This window comes from Fusarium odoratissimum (assembly GCF_000260195.1).
Source record: "Fusarium odoratissimum NRRL 54006 unplaced genomic scaffold supercont1.23, whole genome shotgun sequence".
NCBI lineage: Eukaryota > Fungi > Ascomycota > Sordariomycetes > Hypocreales > Nectriaceae > Fusarium > Fusarium odoratissimum.
Window position 1 is genome coordinate 75,477 of NW_022158708.1, and position 21,442 is coordinate 96,918.

General features: G+C 49.5%; 3 protein-coding genes across 7 annotated transcripts; 1 reads left to right on the forward strand and 2 right to left on the reverse strand.

Annotated features, from left to right (window-relative positions):
• Window positions 1-832: 832 nt before the first annotated feature.
• On the reverse strand, window positions 833-2,493 carry FOIG_11773 (uncharacterized protein; the record flags this gene model as incomplete). The annotated part of the gene is made up of 3 exons (XM_031212355.1): window positions 833-1,010; window positions 1,312-1,496; window positions 2,485-2,493. 3 exons carry the CDS (start codon window positions 2,491-2,493, stop codon window positions 833-835), a joined length of 372 nt encoding a protein of 123 aa, XP_031057749.1.
• On the forward strand, window positions 2,272-21,266 carry FOIG_11774 (uncharacterized protein). Of its 5 annotated transcripts, none has more exons than XM_031212356.1 (4): window positions 2,272-3,038; window positions 3,294-4,288; window positions 4,339-17,782; window positions 17,834-21,266. In XM_031212356.1, the coding sequence occupies exons 1-4, from the start codon at window positions 3,009-3,011 to the stop codon at window positions 17,972-17,974; spliced, it is 14,610 nt and encodes a 4,869-aa protein (XP_031057750.1). In that variant the 5' UTR covers window positions 2,272-3,008; the 3' UTR covers window positions 17,975-21,266. The 5 variants fall into 5 exon arrangements, with proteins under 5 accessions (XP_031057750.1, XP_031057752.1, XP_031057754.1 ...); XM_031212357.1 differs by having other exon boundaries at window positions 2,556-3,113; window positions 17,834-18,170; XM_031212359.1 differs by having other exon boundaries at window positions 2,556-3,038; window positions 3,099-4,288; window positions 17,834-18,170.
• On the reverse strand, window positions 17,668-21,376 carry FOIG_11775 (uncharacterized protein). Its single transcript, XM_031212361.1, has one exon. It carries the CDS (start codon window positions 20,812-20,814, stop codon window positions 18,289-18,291), a length of 2,526 nt encoding a protein of 841 aa, XP_031057755.1. The 5' UTR covers window positions 20,815-21,376; the 3' UTR covers window positions 17,668-18,288.
• Window positions 21,377-21,442: the final 66 nt, after the last annotated feature.

Genomic DNA, 21,442 nt, shown 5'->3' on the forward strand with positions numbered 1-21,442 from the left:
TTGATTGACACCATACCTCATCTTGGCCACCCCTAGATTTGACCAGGAGCATTACACCTACGTCACAGGCTGATCGAAAAGTTTCTGGCGGCTACCAATCAATGTTTCGGGGGGCTATTCAACTTACAGGAGGTCTAGTACTTTAAAAGATCTTCCAATGGACGAAATATCCAAATTGAACTTTCTCGGCTTCCTGAATTACAATTTAAAAGCACATATCAATTGAGTGGGTATGAGTTCAGTTTTCTTGCTAGGTAAATCCTGGAATAGACCGGAAGTTTTCGAAGCGAGCGACGTTGAACAGGTACATTAGAGGCCAGGGGAGAGTACATCATTTTCATTTGCGTGTACATTAGCTTATCTGATTAGATCCGGAATCAAAGGATCGGCGAGCCTCTAGCACTTAATAATTAATAAACGAAAGCAAGCCGCATGTGTCAAGGCACTTGGAAATTTTCGACGAGCATGCACGGGGAAATGATCAATATGCAGTCACAACAGAAGAAAAGATAGCAACTTATTTCGTCTCACTCAAAATAGGAATATTTGAATACCACAACAGAATTGATGTTGAGATCTGATCTTTGAGAATTATTATTTCAGGGTAGCAAGCTCTCGGTTTCGATGAATGATGAGTGCATTGACCAATTCCGACTAGCAGTAGTGGTTGGTCATAGCCCACACCCTCCCTTCCATTTCTCCACCTGCACCTTGCATCATCAAACACCAGGGTCAGAAAATCCACCATCATCACCGCTGTCCGCTTCATCGGGCATCGCATCATCACCCTCAACATTGCCCGTCTGCTTCGTTAAAGCCGCAACTGGATCAATCATTCCGCCTGTGACGATTCTGACTCGGCAGCAAGCCTGTCGTTTGTGCTGTGCTCTCGGAGGTAGCCGTCAACCTGCCTGTCACAATCAAAGGCAACAATCTGGAAGGTGATATTAACCTGACGCGTCTGGCATTTCTCCATAATCTCGGCTCGGTGTCCGCACTGCTCTTTTCCGCTTTATTCGTTTCAGCGTCGTGCTGCTGCCGTCATTAGCTTCGCTCTTCTCACAACCCACTATCCCTTCGGGAATCCGAGCCTGCGCCGACCGAATATGCGTTTTCCCATCCAGTCGGTTTGGTGTTTGCCCTCATGGAGTGCCTCTTTTCCTGTTTCCGATTCCAACTTCGCTCACCTCTGCTTCATCTGAACCAGAGGCACAGCTGTTTCCACCTAGTTGTCCTGATCTTAATCTATCGTTTCATCTGACCAGTCGTCACAGCCTTTCTCTCATCTAATGCCCTGCGTGGCACACTCACGCTGCGTTGATGGTTCCCTCATCCTCACCAACCCAACCTCCATCTCGTAGACAAGGTAAAATGACATACAGCGTTCTCTTAACCCCGATCAAGGCACATGCCATGCCCTTCACAACCCCTCTTGCTTGTTCTACTCCCCTCTTACACTGGGAGACATCCATATCACCGGAAACCTCCCACGTTGACTAATATCGTTTCACTATCATGGTGTCTTGATCAATGTCATCCCACGTGTATAACCCTTCCCCGCCATTGTCCTTGGGTATTGGAAATGCCCTCCCACATCCTGGATTCGATCCTGCCTGATCTCATCACCCTGTGACTCAACCTGCATGAGTCTACTTAGTAACCATGGGGTTTACAAGATTCTTTGTGGGTGATAGCTTGCGGGAAGACGGATTCCTGGACCAGCAAGCGTTCAAGCTCCCATGCCATTCAGCCAGACGAGTCTATTCTATGACTTAGACAACGCGTCTAGACACTGGGTAGTAGGGCCGAAAGTCACTTGTCAAGTTGGGGCTCCCCTTTTATCGCGGGTCGACCCGTCGAGGATCCCTTGTCTGCATAACCAAAAGCAACCTCGATATTGACCCTCAACCCTCAACCCGCATGCCGTCCTTCGGGTTGCTCTTGTCAGCCCCAATCTCTACGTATGCCTAGCTTCGAGAATTCCTCTAGTGCAGCGTCTCACATGCAGCAATTTATTTTACCTTATAACCGCCATAAGCCTTCACGTAATCATTTGCCAGGCACCCCGGGGCCGTTGAACCTTACGTCGAGCCTCCTCAGGTGCCAAGAGGAACTAGCCTTTCCCTTATGGGGGCTGGCTTGCCGATCTGATTCGCAGTTATGATCAATCGAGTTACCCAATACGGATCAATGGATTTTGTAATCCATAGTGCCCATGAGAATTGTCCCTTGGCAGGAAATTCCTCCTCGCTTGAGGTTATATATATAAGACTGTGCTCTTTTTGAACCAGGAGGTTGAACAGGTCTATTGTTGGTATTCAAGTGAACTTTGTCATCACAGCAACAAGACCAAGCTCAGATAAACCGAGTCGTGACGCAATCTATTCTGAGCGGCTGCTCGCTCCACTGCTCATTTGACGTCAAAACTCAGGCATCCTGTGAGACATCACGCCGTTTCAATAAAAGCACCACTATCCCACGCACCTGCGCCATATCCTGGTGCGGTTTTGGCATAGGACCAACGAGGTTGTGTTGCTCCCCACGCCAGCCACGGCCAGAGGTCCACCATAGAGGTGCCCAAAACGGCAATCTAGGTATCTCGGCTCACACCATTGCACTTCAACCCTCACTGCACCAAATCATCATGGGTCGTGGTTTTAATCTGCCTTGGGGCTTGTCTTGCCAGCCCACCCTTTCAAATAATAGCTGTCTACTACCCACCCACCGAGAGCACTCACAGCCGGATCTTACTTGTCCCTGTCATCTTCATGAGCCGATGAGTAATTACTCGACGCTGACAGGCTGAAATACAGCTGCTTCCGCACGCCCCCCTTGGACCAGGTGAACCACTTTGTACAACCGTCCACGCCTCGAACTTGCCTTTGACGAATCATTGCGACGCCGATTCTAATACGACATGCGTCCGTTTGCTTTGCCGTCATTCCAATTCGCAGCTCCCGTGTTTTGGACCCCGGCTGGCGTGTACATCCTCCGAGACTTGGTTCCGCATGGTCGTGAAGCGACCAAAGCAGCCTGATGTTAGTCCACACAGTTTTAGCTAATAGCATGTTGGCCTGTAATTAATGCCCCAGGATGAGGCTTTTGGCGGACCAGTGCGTTCCCTAAAAGGGCCATATCTTCAACTCCGAGTGCACACCTTTAACATCGCCGGTATTGTCGCCGGCCCTGATTGTTACCGGTGCCGTTTGCCCATCGAGACCACCCATCTCATTATCATTATCCATTACCCTTATTGCTCGGTAACACCATTGTTCTGACTAACACACTCTCAGACCACCAACCACCAGAGGTGTAACTTGAGCACTATGGACTTGACAGGACTCTCTATCCTTAATGCCCGGCCTTCCAGGCTGCCTGGACCAAACCTCCTACACCAACTGGTGAAGAAGCCGGGCCAACACGTAGCCCTGGATTATATGAGTAACGGTCGGCAATCTACATTGACTTACAGCGAACTTCATGAAGCTGCAGCGTCCATTGCGACTCGTATAACAACAGCATCAGGCAATGTCACAGGACAGTTTGTTGTTCCTGTGCTCATTCACCAATCCCCTCTACTATACATCTCACTCTTGGCCATTTTAAAGTCCGGAGGGGCTTTCTGTCCTCTCAATATTGATGCGCCGCCGGAACGCGTAAAATTCATTCTTGATGATGTCGCAGCAACAGTGGTGTTGACCACGAAGGAACTGGCATCTGAAATACCCAACAATACCGGTGCAACTATAATCATCGTTGATGAGAATGAAGAATATCAAGGCTCTTCTCGATCTCCAGGAGTCGAGCTCAAACATAGAGTCCCTCAGCCAGAAGATCTAGCCTATGTCATGTATACATCAGGATCAACAGGAACTCCCAAAGGCGTGGGAATTTCGCACGAGGCTGCATCGCAAGCTCTTATTGCCCATGATAGACATATCCCACCATTCTCCCGCTTTCTGCAGTTTGCAGCACCGACATTTGATGTCTCAGTCTTTGAAATATTCTTCCCATTCTTTCGAGGTGCTACTCTCGTGAGTATTCGGCGGGTTGAGATGTTAGACGACCTTCCTGGCGTGCTACGCGCTATGAGAGTGGATGCCTGCGAACTCACACCAACAGTCGCTGGAAGCCTGTTGCGCCGAAGAGAAAATGCGCCAGACCTCAAGTTGCTTTTGACAATTGGAGAAATGCTCAACGCCCCAGTAGTTGACGAATTTGGAGGGGACGATGAAAGGCCGAGCATGCTCTGGGCAATGTATGGTCCAACTGAAGCCACAATTCACTGGTAAGATTCTCAACTATTTCTTAGCAAACATCTGACTAACAAAATGCTAGTACTCTTCAAACTGCATTCTCGTCTGATTCTTCGACGGGCAATATTGGTGTACCCCTCGATACAGTCTCGTGCTTCATTATCGAGATTCCAGAGTCAGATAGCCACGAGTTTGAAATTAAAATTCTTCCCCAAGGAGAGGTTGGAGAGTTGGCTGTGGGTGGCTACCAGTTAGCTGCTGGCTACATCAACAGACCGGAGCAAACAAATTCAGTCTTCGTTGATTCACCATTTGGGCGCATCTATCGTACGGGGGACAAAGCTCGTTTACTTCCAAATGGAAAACTTGAATGCTTCGGTCGATTATCAGATGGCCAAGTGAAGCTGAGGGGACAACGTTTGGAGTTGGGAGAAGTAGAGCAGGCCGTCCTTCGAACCTCAGGATGTCACAGCACCGTGGCAGCGATAGTGCAATCTATCCTGATAGTGTTCTGTGCCGTCGACGAAGGAGTGACTGAATTTGCTATTTTGAAGCATTGCAAAGATTGGCTACCGCAGTACATGGTTCCTGGAGAAGTTGTCTTGATGTCAGAATTTCCAAGACTACCCAGTGGCAAAGTTGACCGGAAGAGGCTTAAAGCAGAGTACGAACAACGCAAAGCAGACATGTCAGAGAGCATCTTGGACTCCGCGCCAGTTGACACAATGGAATCAGAGCTTCTGGCAGTTGTGTCTCAGAGTTTGAATTTCAAAGTCGATAAGTCGACGTCTCTCGCCTTGATTGGAATGGATTCCCTCAAAGCAATCAAGTTAGCCTCTGCCCTTCGGACTTCTGGGTTTGGGATAGACTCAACTGCTCTTCTCACAATGAAAACCGCGTCTGAAATTCTTTCTGCCATCCGAAGGCAGCTGCAACGCGATATAGCCAACCCTCAACAACCGTCAACAGATCTTTCGTTAGACTTTGAGGATGTTGTACGACAAGACGCCACCCTAGCTCGAATTCGTGGCTCAGTCGAGGACGTGATACCATGCACGCCTCTTCAAGCAGCTATGCTAGCCGAGACTGCACGGAACCCAACCACTTATTGCAACGAGCTTGAGCTTAGTATTCCGCTAGGTTATGGCATCGATTATATATCAGAGACTTTCAGAGAACTTTCACAGCTGAATGCAATTCTGCGTGCGGGGTTCGCAGCTGCAAAGGGCAACTTCGTTATGATTTTCCAGCGAGAACTCCGACCCGAACAGATCTGCGTTGTTGACCAGTTTCAAAAACGACTGTCCCTCTCCTCACCCCAGGACTTCATATCTCCCTTGATACTCCAGATCCAGCAAAGTCCAGTAGAGGATAGGGTCCGCGTTCTCTTGCAACTGCATCATTCACTATATGATGGATGGTCTATGGATATTCTTCTTTCTGATTGGTCCAAACTGCTCCTGCGACAACAAGTATCTCAGCATCCTTCATTCCGGGAAGTTGTCAGATTTCATCATGACATGCAAACAGGCGATGCCACCCGAGTATTCTGGACGGAACATCTCGCAGGATGGAAACGATCGCCATTGCCCAAACTACGCGATAAGTTGATGTACTCAAACCAAACCCTATCAATCAGGAGGCGATTGTCCCTCTCTCGAAGTAGGGTTGATACAGGAATGCAGAAGCTTGGCTGCAGTCCTCAAGTGATATTCCAGGCCTCACTAGCTCTGCTGTGGTCAGGGATCACAGGAATGCGTGATATCACGATTGGCTCAGTAACTTCTGGAAGGACGATTCCTTTAGCAGGCATTGAGCAAGTAATTGGACCATGCATTGCCTCCCTCCCTGTTCGAGTCGATTTAGACAACGTATCCGTATGTCTCGACCTGCTCAATAGCATCCACTCAAGTAACAGAGCGATTATGAAACATTGTACAATTTCATTATCAGAGCTCAAAAAGCTGGTCGCATTACAGCCCGGCGAAAGCCTCTACGATGTGCTTTTTGTATACCAGGAATCTCTCACCAGCTCGGAGCGAACGCAGAACGTTGTGAGAGAGACCAGTCATCTGGATCGACTGGAGACACCGCTTGTGTTTGAAGTTGAGCCAAGAGAAGATGGGTTTGAGCTTCAAGTTACATATCAAGAGGACCTCGTGCCACCAAAGACGGCAGAACACATGGTGAATCAGCTTGAGTCATTGATTATCTCCATGCTGGAGAATCCTACCACCAAGGTCAAAACGACACTGAAGGAGGTCAGCTGCAGCCCGTCCATTCACAACATCTGGCCTACCATGCCGCAGAAAACCCCTGATTTGGCGCGACTTTTTGAAGAAGTTGTGCTTCAAACTCCGAACTCGGATGCTCTATTCTTTGCTCACTCTTTAGACGGCGGCCTCCAAACGAAATGGACATTTCAAGAGCTCAACGCAGTGGCAAATCGCATCGCGAGATATCTACATTGCAGCGGTGTCGGAGTTGGCGAAGTAGTGGCTATTGTGATGGAAAAGTCACCAACGTTGTACGCATCAATCCTGGGCATCATCAAGTGTGGTTGTGGATATCTCCCAATTCTTCCTTCAACCCCTCCTGCTCGCATCCGTGAGATCCTACAACAGGCCCATACTGAGCATTGCGTGGTCGATAACGTGTCTCGTGACCAATGCCCATCTCTGTCCGGGCTTTCTACGATAACTGTCGATACCAACTCGCTCCATGACATATCCACGGACAATTTGGACGTTGGAGTTGATGGGACTCGACTCGCGTACGTGATTTACACGTCGGGCACGACAGGAACTCCAAAGGGTGTTGCAATTCAGCAACATAGTATTGCTGCAAACATTGAGCATCTTGAGGCACTGTATCCCAAATGTCTCAACTCACAGGGTCGCCTCCTGCAAGCATGTTCTCAAGCATTCGATGTGTCAGTATTCGAGATATTTTATACATGGTGCGCAGGGATGTGTTTATGTTCAGGGACAAATGACACAATCTTGGAGGATATCGAGCGCTCGATACGCGACCTTGGTATCACCCACCTCAGCATGACACCAACGGTTGCCAACATCGTTAACCCTACTAATGTCCCCGGCGTGGAGTTTCTCGTGACTGCCGGAGAACCCATGACACAGTCCGTCCATGAGAAATGGCAACGCCAGTTGTGGCAGGGATATGGACCATCGGAAACCACAAATATCTGCACAGTGAAGAAAATGACAGCAGATGACCATATTGAGCACTTAGGGCACGTGTTTCCTAATACCTCTGTTGTGGTACTCTCCCCAGAAAGTCCTGACGTAGTGCCCCTTAATTGGGTCGGCGAGTTCTGTTTTGGAGGTGCCCAGGTCGCTCAAGGTTACCTCAACATGCCAGAGCTCACATCCCAAAAATTCATTCAACATCTCCAGTACGGAAGACTTTATAGATCTGGAGACATGGGCCGTATGCTTCCCGACGGTTCCCTGCTGATACTTGGCCGCATCGATGATCAAGTAAAACTAAGAGGCCAGCGAATCGAAGTTGGTGAGATCAGTAGCATGGTGACCTCGAGCGGTCTGGCATCCTCAGCTGCTACAGTATTGGTACAACGCGGAGAGACTTCCCCCCAGCAACTATCTCTCTTCTTCGTTCCGAATCATGGCCCTTCTAGCTTTCATGCGTTGAAAATCAACAACGAAACCCACCAGTCCCTCGTCGCACACCTGAAATCGCGATTGCCAAGCTACATGGTGCCCACTTACCTTATCCCGATCTCATCAACACCCATGACTTCGAGTGGAAAGATAGATAAGCGCCGGCTTCGTGACTGCTTTCACAGGTTGAGTATGGACTATCTCGAAGAAGCCTCTAGAATGTCCCTGGACACTCAAGACGAGGGTGATTGGAGCCAGTCAGATTTGAAAATCGCAGATACCCTTGTGGAGTCTGCGAATGTATCCAGGAATGACTTCGGTAGATGGACACCCTTTGCTCTTCTCGGAATAGACTCTATATCTGCCATCGATCTAGCACGCAATCTCAGCTCAAAACTTGGTTCTCGAGTTGCTGTGTCTGAGATTCTTCGCAACCCAACTGTTGCGCAATTGGCGAGATATTTGGATGGAAAGACATCACAACAAGAGGAAACCCCAGTCGATAGTCTTGAAGGCTTTTTTCCCGTCACCTTCGTTGACTCGATGGAAAAAGAGTTTACCAAAGAGGCAAAGACTATTAGGGAGATCTTGCCATGCACTCCCTTACAGGAGGCGATGCTTTCTCGTGGCCAAAGGGGTTACTATAACAAGGTGCTCCTACGCCTGACAACTAGCTCTGGAGCCATGAGATCGTACTGGAAAACCATGTCGTATAGGCATGATATTCTTCGGACCTGTTTTGCGGCAACGACAGATTCCCGACGTGCCATTGCTCAGATCGTCCTTGAGAGCTGGGAAATACCGTGGAAGACATTCGATGTTAGTGAATTGTCTTTCGATGGGGCGATTGAACAACATCTCAAGTCTCTCCCTGATCCAGTCGATTCAAGGACACCGCCGATATCTCTAGCGCTACTTAGATACCGTGGATCTGAGTTTCTGTCATTCATCTGCCATCACGCACTTTACGATGGTGTGGCAATGGAACGACTTCTCAAGGAGGTGGAAGCATTGGCTGTTGGCGAGGAACTACCGCCGCCGGTCCCCTATAGTCAGTTTCTGAGACTATCCACTCGCTTGCCCGACGATGCAGAACAATTTTGGCAACGGCACTTTGAGAACTACAAACCATCTGCAATCTTCCCCCAGACAACCACGAGTGAAGTTGATCAGAGCACCTGCACCACATCTATGGATATCCCTCTCAGCGATTTGCAGTTGCGTATTCGAGATCTCGGGTCAACCCTCCTTTCGGTTTGCCAAGCAAGCTGGGCCACTGTTCTTGCAGCCGCATATAGACGTACAGACGTGTGTTTTGGAAATGTTGTCAGCGGCCGTACTCTTGACATCGAAGGTCTTGAAAGACTCGTTGCACCCTGTTTCAATACGATCCCTGTGCGCGTCAAATTCCCAGAAGCATCCAGTAATATTGATCTGGTCAAGCACCTTCAGAAGATGAACACAGAGCTTATTGCGTACCAATTTACTCCGCTGAGGCTTATCCAGCGTAGCATCAATCGCACTGGGAAGCATATATTTGATACGCTCCTACTGCTGCAAAAGCCATTACAGGACATCGACAAGAACGTCTGGACTCTTGAAGGAGATTCTGGAGACATGGATATCCCCCTGGTGTGCGAAATCGTCCCTTGCCCTGGATTGAACTCACTAGTTGTCAATCTTCATAGGGACATGAGTATTGTCACTGAGGAAGTTGCCACGGCTATGGCTGATGTTTTCAAACTTACATTGCGAGCCATTCTGACAACTCCCCATGCAAGTTCATTGAACAAGAAGGATCTTCCCGATACCCTCAGGTCAATAATAGACCAGCTCGTACCTCGAACCGAAAAAGACAACACAACAGTGACACCTTCCAACAAAAAAGAAGAATGGAGCGAGCTTGAGTTACAAGTTCGACATGTCCTGGCCACCCTTTCAGGGGTAAGCGATCAGCATATACAACGCCGCACAACCATTTTCCAGTTGGGCCTCGACAGCATCAACGCTGTGCAGGTGGCTTCGGTTCTCCGCCAGCGCGGTTTCGTCGTATCGGCCTCTGATGTGATTGAATGCCCAAGCTGCTCTAAGATAGCCGCAAAGCTACTGGAAAATTCATCGAGAGCAGATGCTGGGTATGTATTGAAGTACGATCTTGACAGATTTTCACGACAAGTCCTCACGGAGGTTGTTGATCAACTACCCAAACCAGTCAAAATCGAGGCAGTCCTACCATGCACACCTGTCCAGTCTGCCATGCTGGCATCTTTCGTTCAGTCTGGAGGTGACAACTACCTCAACGCAGTGAGGTATGTTGTGACGGAAGATATCCAAGTAGCGAACCTCGAAAGGGCTTGGCAGCTGCTCCAACAACGACATCCTATGCTGAGAACTGGCTTTGTCCCCGTGCAACATGCAGAATCCTCTTTTGCTATGGTAAGGTATGAAGTAGGATCAATAGAGACGACTCTGAACCGTCTGCACTTGGTTGGAGACGAACAGGCCGACCTCATCCAGATGAAGGCTGATGCCAGCAAATCGATGCTTTCTTCGCTGCACCACCCCCCTTGGAGTGTAATTCTGGCTCAAACATCCCAAACCAATACCATGAGCCTCGTCATTCACCATGCTCTCTACGACGCTCCCGCACTTCACCTGATGCTTGATGAACTTTCACAACTAGTCAAGGGCAATCAGCTACCCCGGCCTACGACCATCGAGCCTGCAGTATCAGCCATTCTGGGCATGGCACTGAATGACAAATCTACAGAGAAGGAATTTTGGGAGGCTAAAGCCAGCAAGATTGTTGTTAACAAGTTCCCAATAATGACACCTTTACGAGTTGAAGAACGACATGTGCTGGTTGACTCAATGGTTGGATCACTATCATCCACAAAACTCAGGACAGCGACTCAAGCCTCAAATGTCACAATACAAGCGACCATCCAAGCCGCTTGGACACGAGTACTGGCATCTTATTTGGGAGAGGACTCGGTTGTCTTTGGTGTTGCGCTGTCTGGAAGAACCATTGATGAGACAAAGGATGTCGCGTTCCCATGCCTCAACACAGTGCCTGTTGTGGCAAGCAACGTTCCGTCTAATGCTGACCTGGTCAGCTACATGATGAGCTACAACCAGCACCTTCACAAGTACCAATTCTCGCCGCTCAATCAAGTACAGAAATGGCTAGGTCACCCCGCAGGCCCCATATTCGACACTCTCATTGCGTACCAGAAAATGCCAGGTCATAACACTTCGTTTGTACCGTGGAAGCTGGTCAACGAAGAAGCCAAAGTCGAATATCCAGTCTCATTGGAGATTGAACCCACGGACAATGACCAGATTCGCTTATGCATAACATACTACAGCGACATCCTTCCCCGTGAACAAGCACAGCTTTTGATGAAGCAGTTCGACGCTTCACTAACCCACATCGCCTGCAATGCTGCTGGTTTCGAGGATGAAGTGATGAAAAACTCTTTATCCCTGTATTCGATACTTCCTGCATCAGCCCCAGTACTGGACACCTCCGTTCAGCTGTTACACCAATTTGTCGAGAAGGGAGCAGTTTCTCATCCGGAAAAAATTGCTCTCGAGTTTGTATCAGAGTTCGAGGGAGATGCATGTGTCAAGCAACAATGGAACTATCGTCAGCTTGACTGCATGGGTAACAAAGTTGCCAACATGCTCCGAAATAAGGTCACTCTGGGTGGCATTGTTGCCGTACACTTCGACAAATGCCCCGAGGCATATTTCTCAATCCTGGGCATTCTAAAAGCTGGGTGCTCGTTTGTCGCACTGGATCCGTCTGCACCGAGGGCGAGAAAGGAGTTTATCATCGAAGATTCTAAAGCACCTTGCCTGCTAACAAGGTGCTCGAAGGATCTTGATTTCGAAACGAAAACCACGGTAATGGAAATAGAGACTCAGGTTTTGAATGACGTGAGCGAGGAGCATGTCGTTTTCCACCCCAATACCTCTCCATCAGATACTTGTTATTGCCTCTATACATCTGGGACAACAGGAACGCCAAAGGGCTGTGAGATCACTCACGATAATGCTGTTCAGGCAATGATGGCATTCCAGGAACTTTTCAAGGGCCACTGGGATGAGGACTCACGCTGGCTTCAGTTCGCTGCTCTCCACTTTGATGTTTCTGTCCTCGAACAGTATTGGAGCTGGTCCGTCGGAATGGCTGTCGTTGCTGCACCCAAAGACCTCATTCTGGATGACTTGACAGCAGCCATCAATAGGCTCGGAATTACACACATTGATCTAACTCCAAGTCTTGCGCGGCTCACACATCCTGCTGAAGTCCCCAGTCTCTGTCGTGGTGTGTTCATTACAGGCGGCGAACAGCTTAAACAGGAGATTCTTGACGTTTGGGGACCGCAAGCTGTCATTTACAACGCATACGGCCCTACCGAGGCCACTATCGGTGTCACTATGTTTCAGCGTGTGCCCAGAAATGGCCGCCCTAGCAACATCGGAAAGCAGTTCCCCAATGTTGGTTCATTTGTGTTCAAACAAAACACTAATACGCCAGTCTTCCGCGGTGGTGTTGGAGAGCTTTGCGTGTCAGGGAAATTAGTGGGCAAGGGTTATCTCAACAGACCCGAACTTACAGCAGAGCGGTTCCCTACACTTGAACAATTCAACGAAAGAGTATACAGGACAGGTGATCTTGTCCGCGTGCTCCATGATGGGTGCTTTGACTTTCTCGGTCGGGCTGACGACCAAGTCAAGCTTCGCGGCCAGCGACTTGAAATTGCCGAGATCAATCATATCATCCGTACCGATGTTGTCGATATTCACGACGCCGCAACTATTGTGGCTCGCCATGGAAGTAGTGGCAAGGACGTTCTGGTAACATTCGTCGTTGACCAGAAGTCTAAAAAAGGTCCCCTTGAAATTCTGATGGATCAGGAGGGTCTGGCTGCGCAAGCAAAAGAAGCCTGCCGTGCCAAACTTCCAGGCTACATGGTACCAACATATATCCTGTCACTTCCATACATCCCCCTTTCCTCAAACAACAAGGCAGAAATTAAGGATCTGAAAAGACTTTTCAGCGAACTTGCACCAGAGAAGCTCTTGGAGCTTTCTCATGCCACAACAGCACCTGTTTCACAGGGGGCCCGGAAGATAGTTGGTCAATTACTTGAAAGTATTGCGCAGTTCAGCAACATGAGCAAAAATGATCTGTCGTCATCGACAAGCATCTTTGATGTTGGCGTGGACTCAGTCACGGCCCTCAGACTCTCCTCCCTCCTCAAATCCCGCGGCCTCAAAGCAACATCCCCTGCTTTGTTGCTTAAAAACCCCGTCATTGGCGATCTTGCCAACTCTTTGGCCAAGAACACCTCAAATCGACAAGAGAAACTTGTGCGAGAGGTTAAGCAGTCTATCCAGGCATATGGCCATCGGCACCGTGGCACGGTCTGCCGCCTTCTTAATATTGAGCCAGCTGATGTCGAATATGTTGCCCCATGCTCACCTTTACAAGAGGGTATCATATCACGGTCATTGACCAGCAGCGAGCCCGGAGCTTACTTCAATACTTTTGAGTTGAAGCTCCATGAGTCTACCTCCATAAGCAAGTTGCAAGTGGCATGGGAAGATTTGGTACTAACAGAGAGTATTCTGAGAACTGTCTTTGTACCCACCCCGCATGGCTTCTTACAAGCTGCCGTGCGAAAATCTACCTTGGCATGGGAAACCTACACTGTACAATCGGATGAATCGATTCCTGCATATCTTGCAGAGCAGAAGAAGTATTGGATCCAGCGGAACGAGTCTTCTATCACACAGCCTTTGCTATTCATCTATATGGAGACACCGACATCTAGACTGCTTACGGTTCATATTTTCCATGCACTTTATGATGGTAACAGTTTTGATCTCATGATGAAGCGGGTCGCGGCGAATTATTCTGGTATTCACGCACCTGATGCTCCTTCATTTCTTGAAACTCTTAGTTATGGTCCTCTGGCAAAATATGATAACTGCAGAGGTTTCTGGGAGAAACAACTAGAAGGCTGGGCTCCTGTTTCGATTCAGGCACATGGGAATGGCGAACCGGATGCTGTGGCCGTCGCTGAGCGGGAAATGCCGACTGCAAGTCTTGAGGCGATTCGTTCTTCTCAGAATGTTACGCTTCAAGCTGTTGTCATGGCGTTATGGACCTCTGTTTTGCAAAACTTCACCCAGCAGCAGCTCACCGTTGGTATCGTTGTATCTGGGCGAGCCATCGACCTCCCTGGGATCGAGAACACCATCGGCCCTCTTTTCAACACCGTACCTTTCTATTGTCGAGCAATCCGTCACGAAAGTTGGCAGTCACTTCTTCGGCGCTGCCATGACTTCAATGCATCAGTTCTCGATTTCCAACATGTTCCTTTGAAGGACATCCAGAAGTGGTGCTCTAAGGGCAAGGCCTTGTTTGACAACCTCTTCACCTTCCAGATCGAGGAAACCACGCCTGCCAATGAGAGCAGCCTCCTTTTTGATATCATGGATAGCCCAGCAACGCCTGACTACCCTCTTGCGCTTGAAGCCGTCTACACTCATTCGGGTTATCTCCGACTCACTCTTGTCGCACAAGGACATATTGCGTCTTCACAAGTGCTGAATAGCATACTTGATGACATTGAGCGCTTTGCAAACCTGGCTGCAAGCTCACCAGAGAGCGAGGTGCCCGTTCCAGAAATCGAGCAAAAATGCGACCCTGACGTCAATAATGAACGCATCCAAACGCACAAATCAGCCAATTTTGAATGGAGTCAAGAAGCTCAAATGGTTCGGAACGAAGTTGCTTTCTTGGCCGATGCTGCCCCATCTGATCTTAATGAAAATGTGTCGGTCTTGGAACTCGGTCTCGACAGCATTGATGTAATCAAGCTGTCTGCCACGCTGAGGAGGAAGGGAATCCATCTGTCCCCTTCACATATCATGCGCCACAAGACGATTGCCAATATACTGGCTGAGTCGAGTGATCTTTCTCTCAAACCGTCAACTTCTGCAGATGATGCTTCGCTGCGGCAGGTCAAGACTAGGTTGCGCGAATATCTTGAGAGTGTCGGCGCGGACCTAGGCCGCGTCGAATCTGTTCTTCCACCCACCCATCTTCAAGAGTCAATGGTGGCCGGGATGATCCAATCTGATTTTGAATCTTACTTCAATCACGACATACTCCAAGTGTCCGATCATGTTGACACTACGAGACTGATCAACGCTTGGAAGGAATTGATTCAGCGTACACCTATCCTGCGGACAGGATTTGTACAAGTCGCTCATCAGGACCTGGATATGACATATTGTCAGGTTATTGCAGAATCCTTTGACGCTGATATTGAAATTACGACAGTTCAGAACTTGGATGAGCTGCATCAACTAACCGCAACAGCAACTGCAAAAGCCAGAGAAGGAGCAGGATTAAGGCAGCTGGCTCAGTTGAGATTGGCGAATATGGGCTCTCATCGATACATGGTCCTTTCCATGGCACACGCTCTTTACGATGGATGGTCCCTGAGTTTGCTCTTCCAGGATCTCCAGGCACTATTAGAAGGAAGGCTGGTTACCCGTTCTCCAGTAGAACCATTCCTTATAAAAGTACTGGGGTCCACGAACCAGAAGGCAAAGGACTTTTGGACGCAGTATGTCGAAGATGCTTCACCATCGATCATTCCTACAAGTGAAACGTCGTCCCGCCCAACTGAGAACACCTTGCGAAGGTTGGAGTCCGCTTCGAAGATTGGCCTCTCCGAAATCGAAACAGCCTGCAAAAGGCTTTCTGTAAGCTTGCAGGTACTCTGCCAAGCTTGTTGGGCCATCACACTGGCACGTCAAACCAAAAAGCTCGATGTCCTCTTTGGCACAGTCTTATCGGGTCGGGATTTTGATGGGGCAGACAATCTTGTGTTCCCAACAATGAATACAATTGCCTTGCGATGTATTTTGCATGGCTCAGTGTTCGAGTTTCTACGATATCTTGAGGAGAACATGATCGATATCAGAGACTCTCAGCAATATCCACTGCGAAAAGTCCAAGCAGCAACGAAGCTCAATGGACAAGATTTGTTCAACACCTTGTTCATCCTTCAAAAGTCTCCGGTAGCTGAATCATCAGATCGCCCTCTACTGACATCCATTGAAGCGTCTTCGGCCACCGAGTATCCTCTTTGCGTGGAAGCTGAAGCCATGTCTGATACTCTCCTATGGCGACTCGCTCTTCAGCCCCAGTGTGTCTGGGATGGAGGACCTGAAAGCATTTTGGAGACTTTAGATACTGTCATGGGTTTCCTGATACAGCCAGGCTCCTCAGAGATTCTATCCTTCGAGGAGCATGGCGTGTCCATCTGCGGCATGGCTCCTGTCATGCTGGACGATGGAAGCAAATCTGGGTCAATAAATTCTACAGATCTATCGCCAGAGGAGGATCGGGAGTGGTCCCACGTGGAAGCCGAAATTCGAAACATTCTTCATCAGGTCTCGTGTGTTCCCGTTACCTCAATCAGGATCTCCGACAACCTCTACCACCTTGGTCTCGATTCAATTAGTGCCATCAAAGTGTCGTCCCTCCTGCGAAAGAATGAGATAAACCTCCGCCCTCAAGATATTGTTAAATCCTCAAGCATCGCAGAAATGGCTCGACTCGCCACGCAAGCCCAGGCTATACCATCAGAGACTCTGGAAACGACCGAAGAATGGGTCCCACCTGAAGACATCAATCTTGAAGTTCTGCTACGGGCTCGTGGAATAGCAAAAGAAGATGCTGAAGTACTTCCTGCACTGCCAATGCAAGTCTACATGCTCGGCGCATGGCAAAAGGCAGAGGGCTCTGTATTCTTCCCCGAGTTTCCATGTCAGATTAAGACTTCAGTTGATCTAAATGGCATTCAGACCGCCTGGGATAAACTTGTGTCTGAGTTGCCTCTCTTACGCACATGTTTCATTCCAACCCAATCCCCAACTATCCCGGTCTTGCAGGTGGTGCTCAAATCCTACAAGCTTTCCCTAACTCAGCATCCCCCCATGGAGAAGTCAAATCAGGCTGCCCAACCACTCGTTAGAGCGCACATCACGCTCCAGGAAGACTGCATCTGGTCATTCAAACTTCAGATCCACCACGCTCTGTACGATGGAGTCAGCCTTCCAGCCCTGTTACGACGATTCTCTCAACTACTGCATGGCTCTGTCGTCGCCGAGAACAATGGGTTTGCTCAGTGGAAGAACTTTGTAGTTCGTCAGGCTAGTGATGCAGCCCAGAAAGATAGACGAGCTTTCTGGGCAGCCTACTTACACGGCACTTCTTCCAGTTCAATTGCTGCTAAATCGCAAGCAGACGTAAAGAACCGAATCTCTTACTTAAACGAATCAGCGATACCAGATGTCAGTCAGATACAGGCTATTTCTACCCAGTCTGGCATTTCACTCCAGTCTTGGTTCCTTGCAGCTTATGCCAGAGTCCTCGCCACGCAAAACAACACACCAGACAATGGGTCAGTGGTGTTTGGCATGTATCTTGCCAACCGAGCCGCTGCCCGCGATAGTCTCCCTCAGGTCTACCCGACTCTGAACCTTGTTCCTTTGAGGGTTGACTCGCCCATAGAACTCCCTTTGTCTTCTGTTGCAAGGAATATCCAGAGAGACATTCACCAGATTACATCTGATGGACGATCAGACGTCGGTCTCTGGGAGATTGATCAATGGACTGGCGTACAAGTGAAATCGTTTGTCAACTTCCTGAGCCTCTCCAACGATACAGGTTCAGTAGAAAACTCGGTCACAGTTTTGTCACAAGAGATAACTGACCACTCGTACCACCATCACGTACCAGCTCAATTTGAGGCGGCTCGTCAGGGAAGCTTTTCGGTGCACGGCATTCCGGTAAGTTACTAGTCTTCAAGCTAGAAATGGCTACTAACCCTACTGTCACAGCTGGCTGTTGATGTTGAGGCTTCCGTCGATAAGGGACGTCTTGCCATCGGTATTTTTGGCTCGCAGCAGCAGATCTCTCGAGAAGAGGCTGTGCTTGTGGCTTCCAGTATCGCGGACACTTTGAGACATGCCACCGAATGATCATGGCGGCGGAAATAATGGAAATCCATCCTGTTTAGACTGACGTTTCGGGATCTAGAGCTAGACATTATGTTTTGAGCACAAGAAATGTATTTCTTCGTTTATGCAAATAAATAACAAAAGTTTCTGTCTAGTTTCAATCCTTGGGTAAACGCCTGACTCCTTCATGATGCATCTAATCGATCTCCTGTATACAGTTGGACCACATACCGATATGAAATGCCACAAAGAGTCCAAAAGGGATAAGAGAAGTGTGATGTCCAACTAAGCAGGAGATGAAAGACAGAACCCCGACCAGCAAGTTTATGCTTCTTTCAAACCGAGTATCCCAGCATTGAGCGATCTGGAAAGAGGATAATATTGGCTAGGCGCACAACCTCAGCCTCAGCGCGGGAAATCGATGATGTGCTTGTAAGGCTCTTGGCGTCTCCGTCTCCCTCCATCTCAACATCCTCATCGGCCTTAGACTTGGACTTTTCCGAGGGTGGTGATCCAGAGCGAGTGCCTGCAACTTCCCATGGCGCAAGACCCATAGCCTGTAGTGAAGAGGGACCCCCGACTTCGGCAATTTCCTTTTCACCAGGCCGTGTTTCAGCGTCCTCTTCAACAATCCCTCTTCCCGTGGAATCGAAGTCTGGGCCGGGATGGCCCCTCTGGAATGCCTTCCTTTGACGCGCAAGATAAAGTGCATTTGTTTGCGTGAGCGGAGCTGCCGGAATGTACACGAGCATGCTGACTTCACTCTTGCTTCCACTGGGTGTTTTGAGACCATAGTTGTTACTGGAGAGGTAGTATGGAAGGTCGGGGTGCCAGAATATGTAGTCTCCAGGCTGTAGCGTTGGCAAAGTAATCATGCTATTTCGTAGATGCAGATGGGGGTGCCATGTTTCAGTAATTCTTTGTGCGTGTCCCGGGACAGCTCCGTGAATGATGGAATCAGGCTCAGTTTGCAGCTTCCAATTCTCGGGAGCAAGATATGCCTCCCATTCAGGCCCAGTGCGATTCTCTGGTGGAGGATTCTTGGTTGTGAAAAAGGGTCGGAGGAGGTAGTAAGCTGTTGCAAGCTTGGGGGAAGGCAAGAGGCGAACCATGCCAGGTTCGACAGTGGAGAGTGCCAAGATGCCCTGAAACATGCGGAAGATAGTGCAGGCACCGTAGCCATTGTAAAGATCAGTTGTCACAGAAGTGCGACTGGTACATTTCCAAGGATCGTACTCTTCCCATTGACCATGAAAGATATGGTTATAGGTGCCGGCACGTTGATAACCGTCGGGCTCCCAGCGCTCCAAAGACCCGTTGTCAACTTGTGCTGTGATACCCGCAGATGATTGTAATGCCTGAATCCAATCGTCGGCGGATTGTGGCGGCTCGAGCGGCGGCACATTTAGACTGTTAGACTGGTTCTCTCCATTTCCGTGTACGCGTATGCGATCGACATAGGTGATAGGGAGTCTTGTGACAAGCTGATCGTCTGGATTGGTCTCCCATAGGCTCATCATAAATCGTTGGGCGCTGAGAACGTTGGGGTGCGCCCTCGAGCGGACTTGAGCTGGTGTCCAAAAGAAGTCGAAACAAGCTGGATCATGCTGCTGGAGTGCCTTGATATGGCGTTTGCTATCGAGATAGTCGACCGTTTCGCGGACTGCAGTATCCGTGTCTGCTCTTGGTACGACCTTGCGGACGACGCCGACACCGTAGCGCCTGAGATCATGTCCAAAGCGCGCAGTCTGAACAGAGTCATCTAGGTCGCCAAACTCAATCGAAGGAATGAGGTGAGCCCCAAGGTCCTCTATGTGGCTGACCTCTTTGCGAAGTGCAGTAATGAGGCGGGCCCAACTAGCTTCGAGCTCAGCTTCGTGACCACTGATTAGGTTGCGCTTGATGCGGGCGAAGCGGGAGGGCAGAGCAATTGGCTCTGGGCCCCAAAAGGAAATCACGGGAGCATCTTTGTCCATAGAAGAGGCGGTGCTGAGGATCGGTGTTGTTCCATTTGTTTTGGGCTTTTGCGACACCGAGGAGAGGCCGTTCGATTTTAGCGAGGGGAGAGCTGTCGTCGTTGTGCTTGACTGGCTACCCGCCATTGTGCCGGCGACGTTAGCAGCTAGTGCCGCGGTAAGCTTTGCCTCGTAGGATAATCTTGCACTCTCCGTAGCAGCAGCATTCACAAGCGACGCTGCGATTGGTGCTGAAAGAGAAGAGCGATGGCGAGACTTGGTGACGCGACCGGTTTGTGTGAGGTTGAGGTTATTGGGACTGTTGTTAGAAGCAGCAGCAGTATTGGTAGCGTTGTAAGGGGATGCGCCTGATAGTGAGCCTGAGCTGGAGCTGGAGGGGTTTGACCGACCAAGGCGGGAGCGGGAAAGAGCAGCTCTGACCTGTTGACCTGCCACATCAGCGCCTTTTCTAGGCGGCAAGTGCACCCCTTCTGGCCCTCCTCCTCCTCCTCCTCCTCCTCCTCCTCCCTCCCATACCTCCCGCTCTCCTCTTCCATCTCCTCCTCCACCTTCCGCCGCTATAACTGTTTCGACCCTTGTTACCGGTCCCATGGTTGCAGCATCCCACTTCTCTTGGGCCTCCCTAAGGCTTTTCTGTTGTTTCGCCTCACGTGCGCCTTTGTGATCTACATCGTGGAACTGACCATCTTCTTCTGAGATGTGACCATCGTATGGTTTTCCATATGCGACTCTTCCAAGTCCATGTGTAAGACCGTCCCCGACAGCTACAGCCGCCACTGCTGCTGCTCCTATTGCAGAGGCTAGTCCTTGAGCGTTGTCCAATATTGGCGCGGTGACCTCTTCTTCACACGTTGTCGGTGGTAAGTCGATTGTTGGTGTAGCCATTTTTCTAACCTCGAATCGCGTTTTGAAGTTGGGGATTTCTGGGGATGCAGCCGCTGACAGCCGATTGAAGGCTCTTGGATCGGTTATCTATCGCGTCTGCTTGTTAATGCTTTAAAAACACAATAAAAACCTTCTGCAACCTGAATATCTCAGCCATAGGGACACAGCAATCCGTCAGATGGTTTTATGCATCAAATTGCAAAGATTCGAGAACAGAGCGAAATCAACAAATGCATATGTTGCTATTCAGCTTGCACTGCTTCTTCTATAAACCTCACTTAAAACGAAGGTATGGCCCCTACCGATCGAGACCTCTTTAGCAGGCGGCTGGCCGGACCGGGGCTCTGCTAAGACCATCTCACCTGTCATTCCGGAAGATACTCTGTGATATCCCCATGGAGGAGTAGAGGGTCCTCGACAGAGGGACCCTGCACAACGGCGCAACGGCCGACGTGGATGGATCTCACAGACACGTTTCGGCCCTGTCATCCGTCGAACCACCCACTCCACGCTCAACGCTCCGTCCCGAAACCCCGGACATACCCCACACTTTTCCTTTTGGGGTAGCTGATGGATGCACGGCTCCACGGGCCATAACCCGTCTAAATGGATACCAGTGCACCCGCCG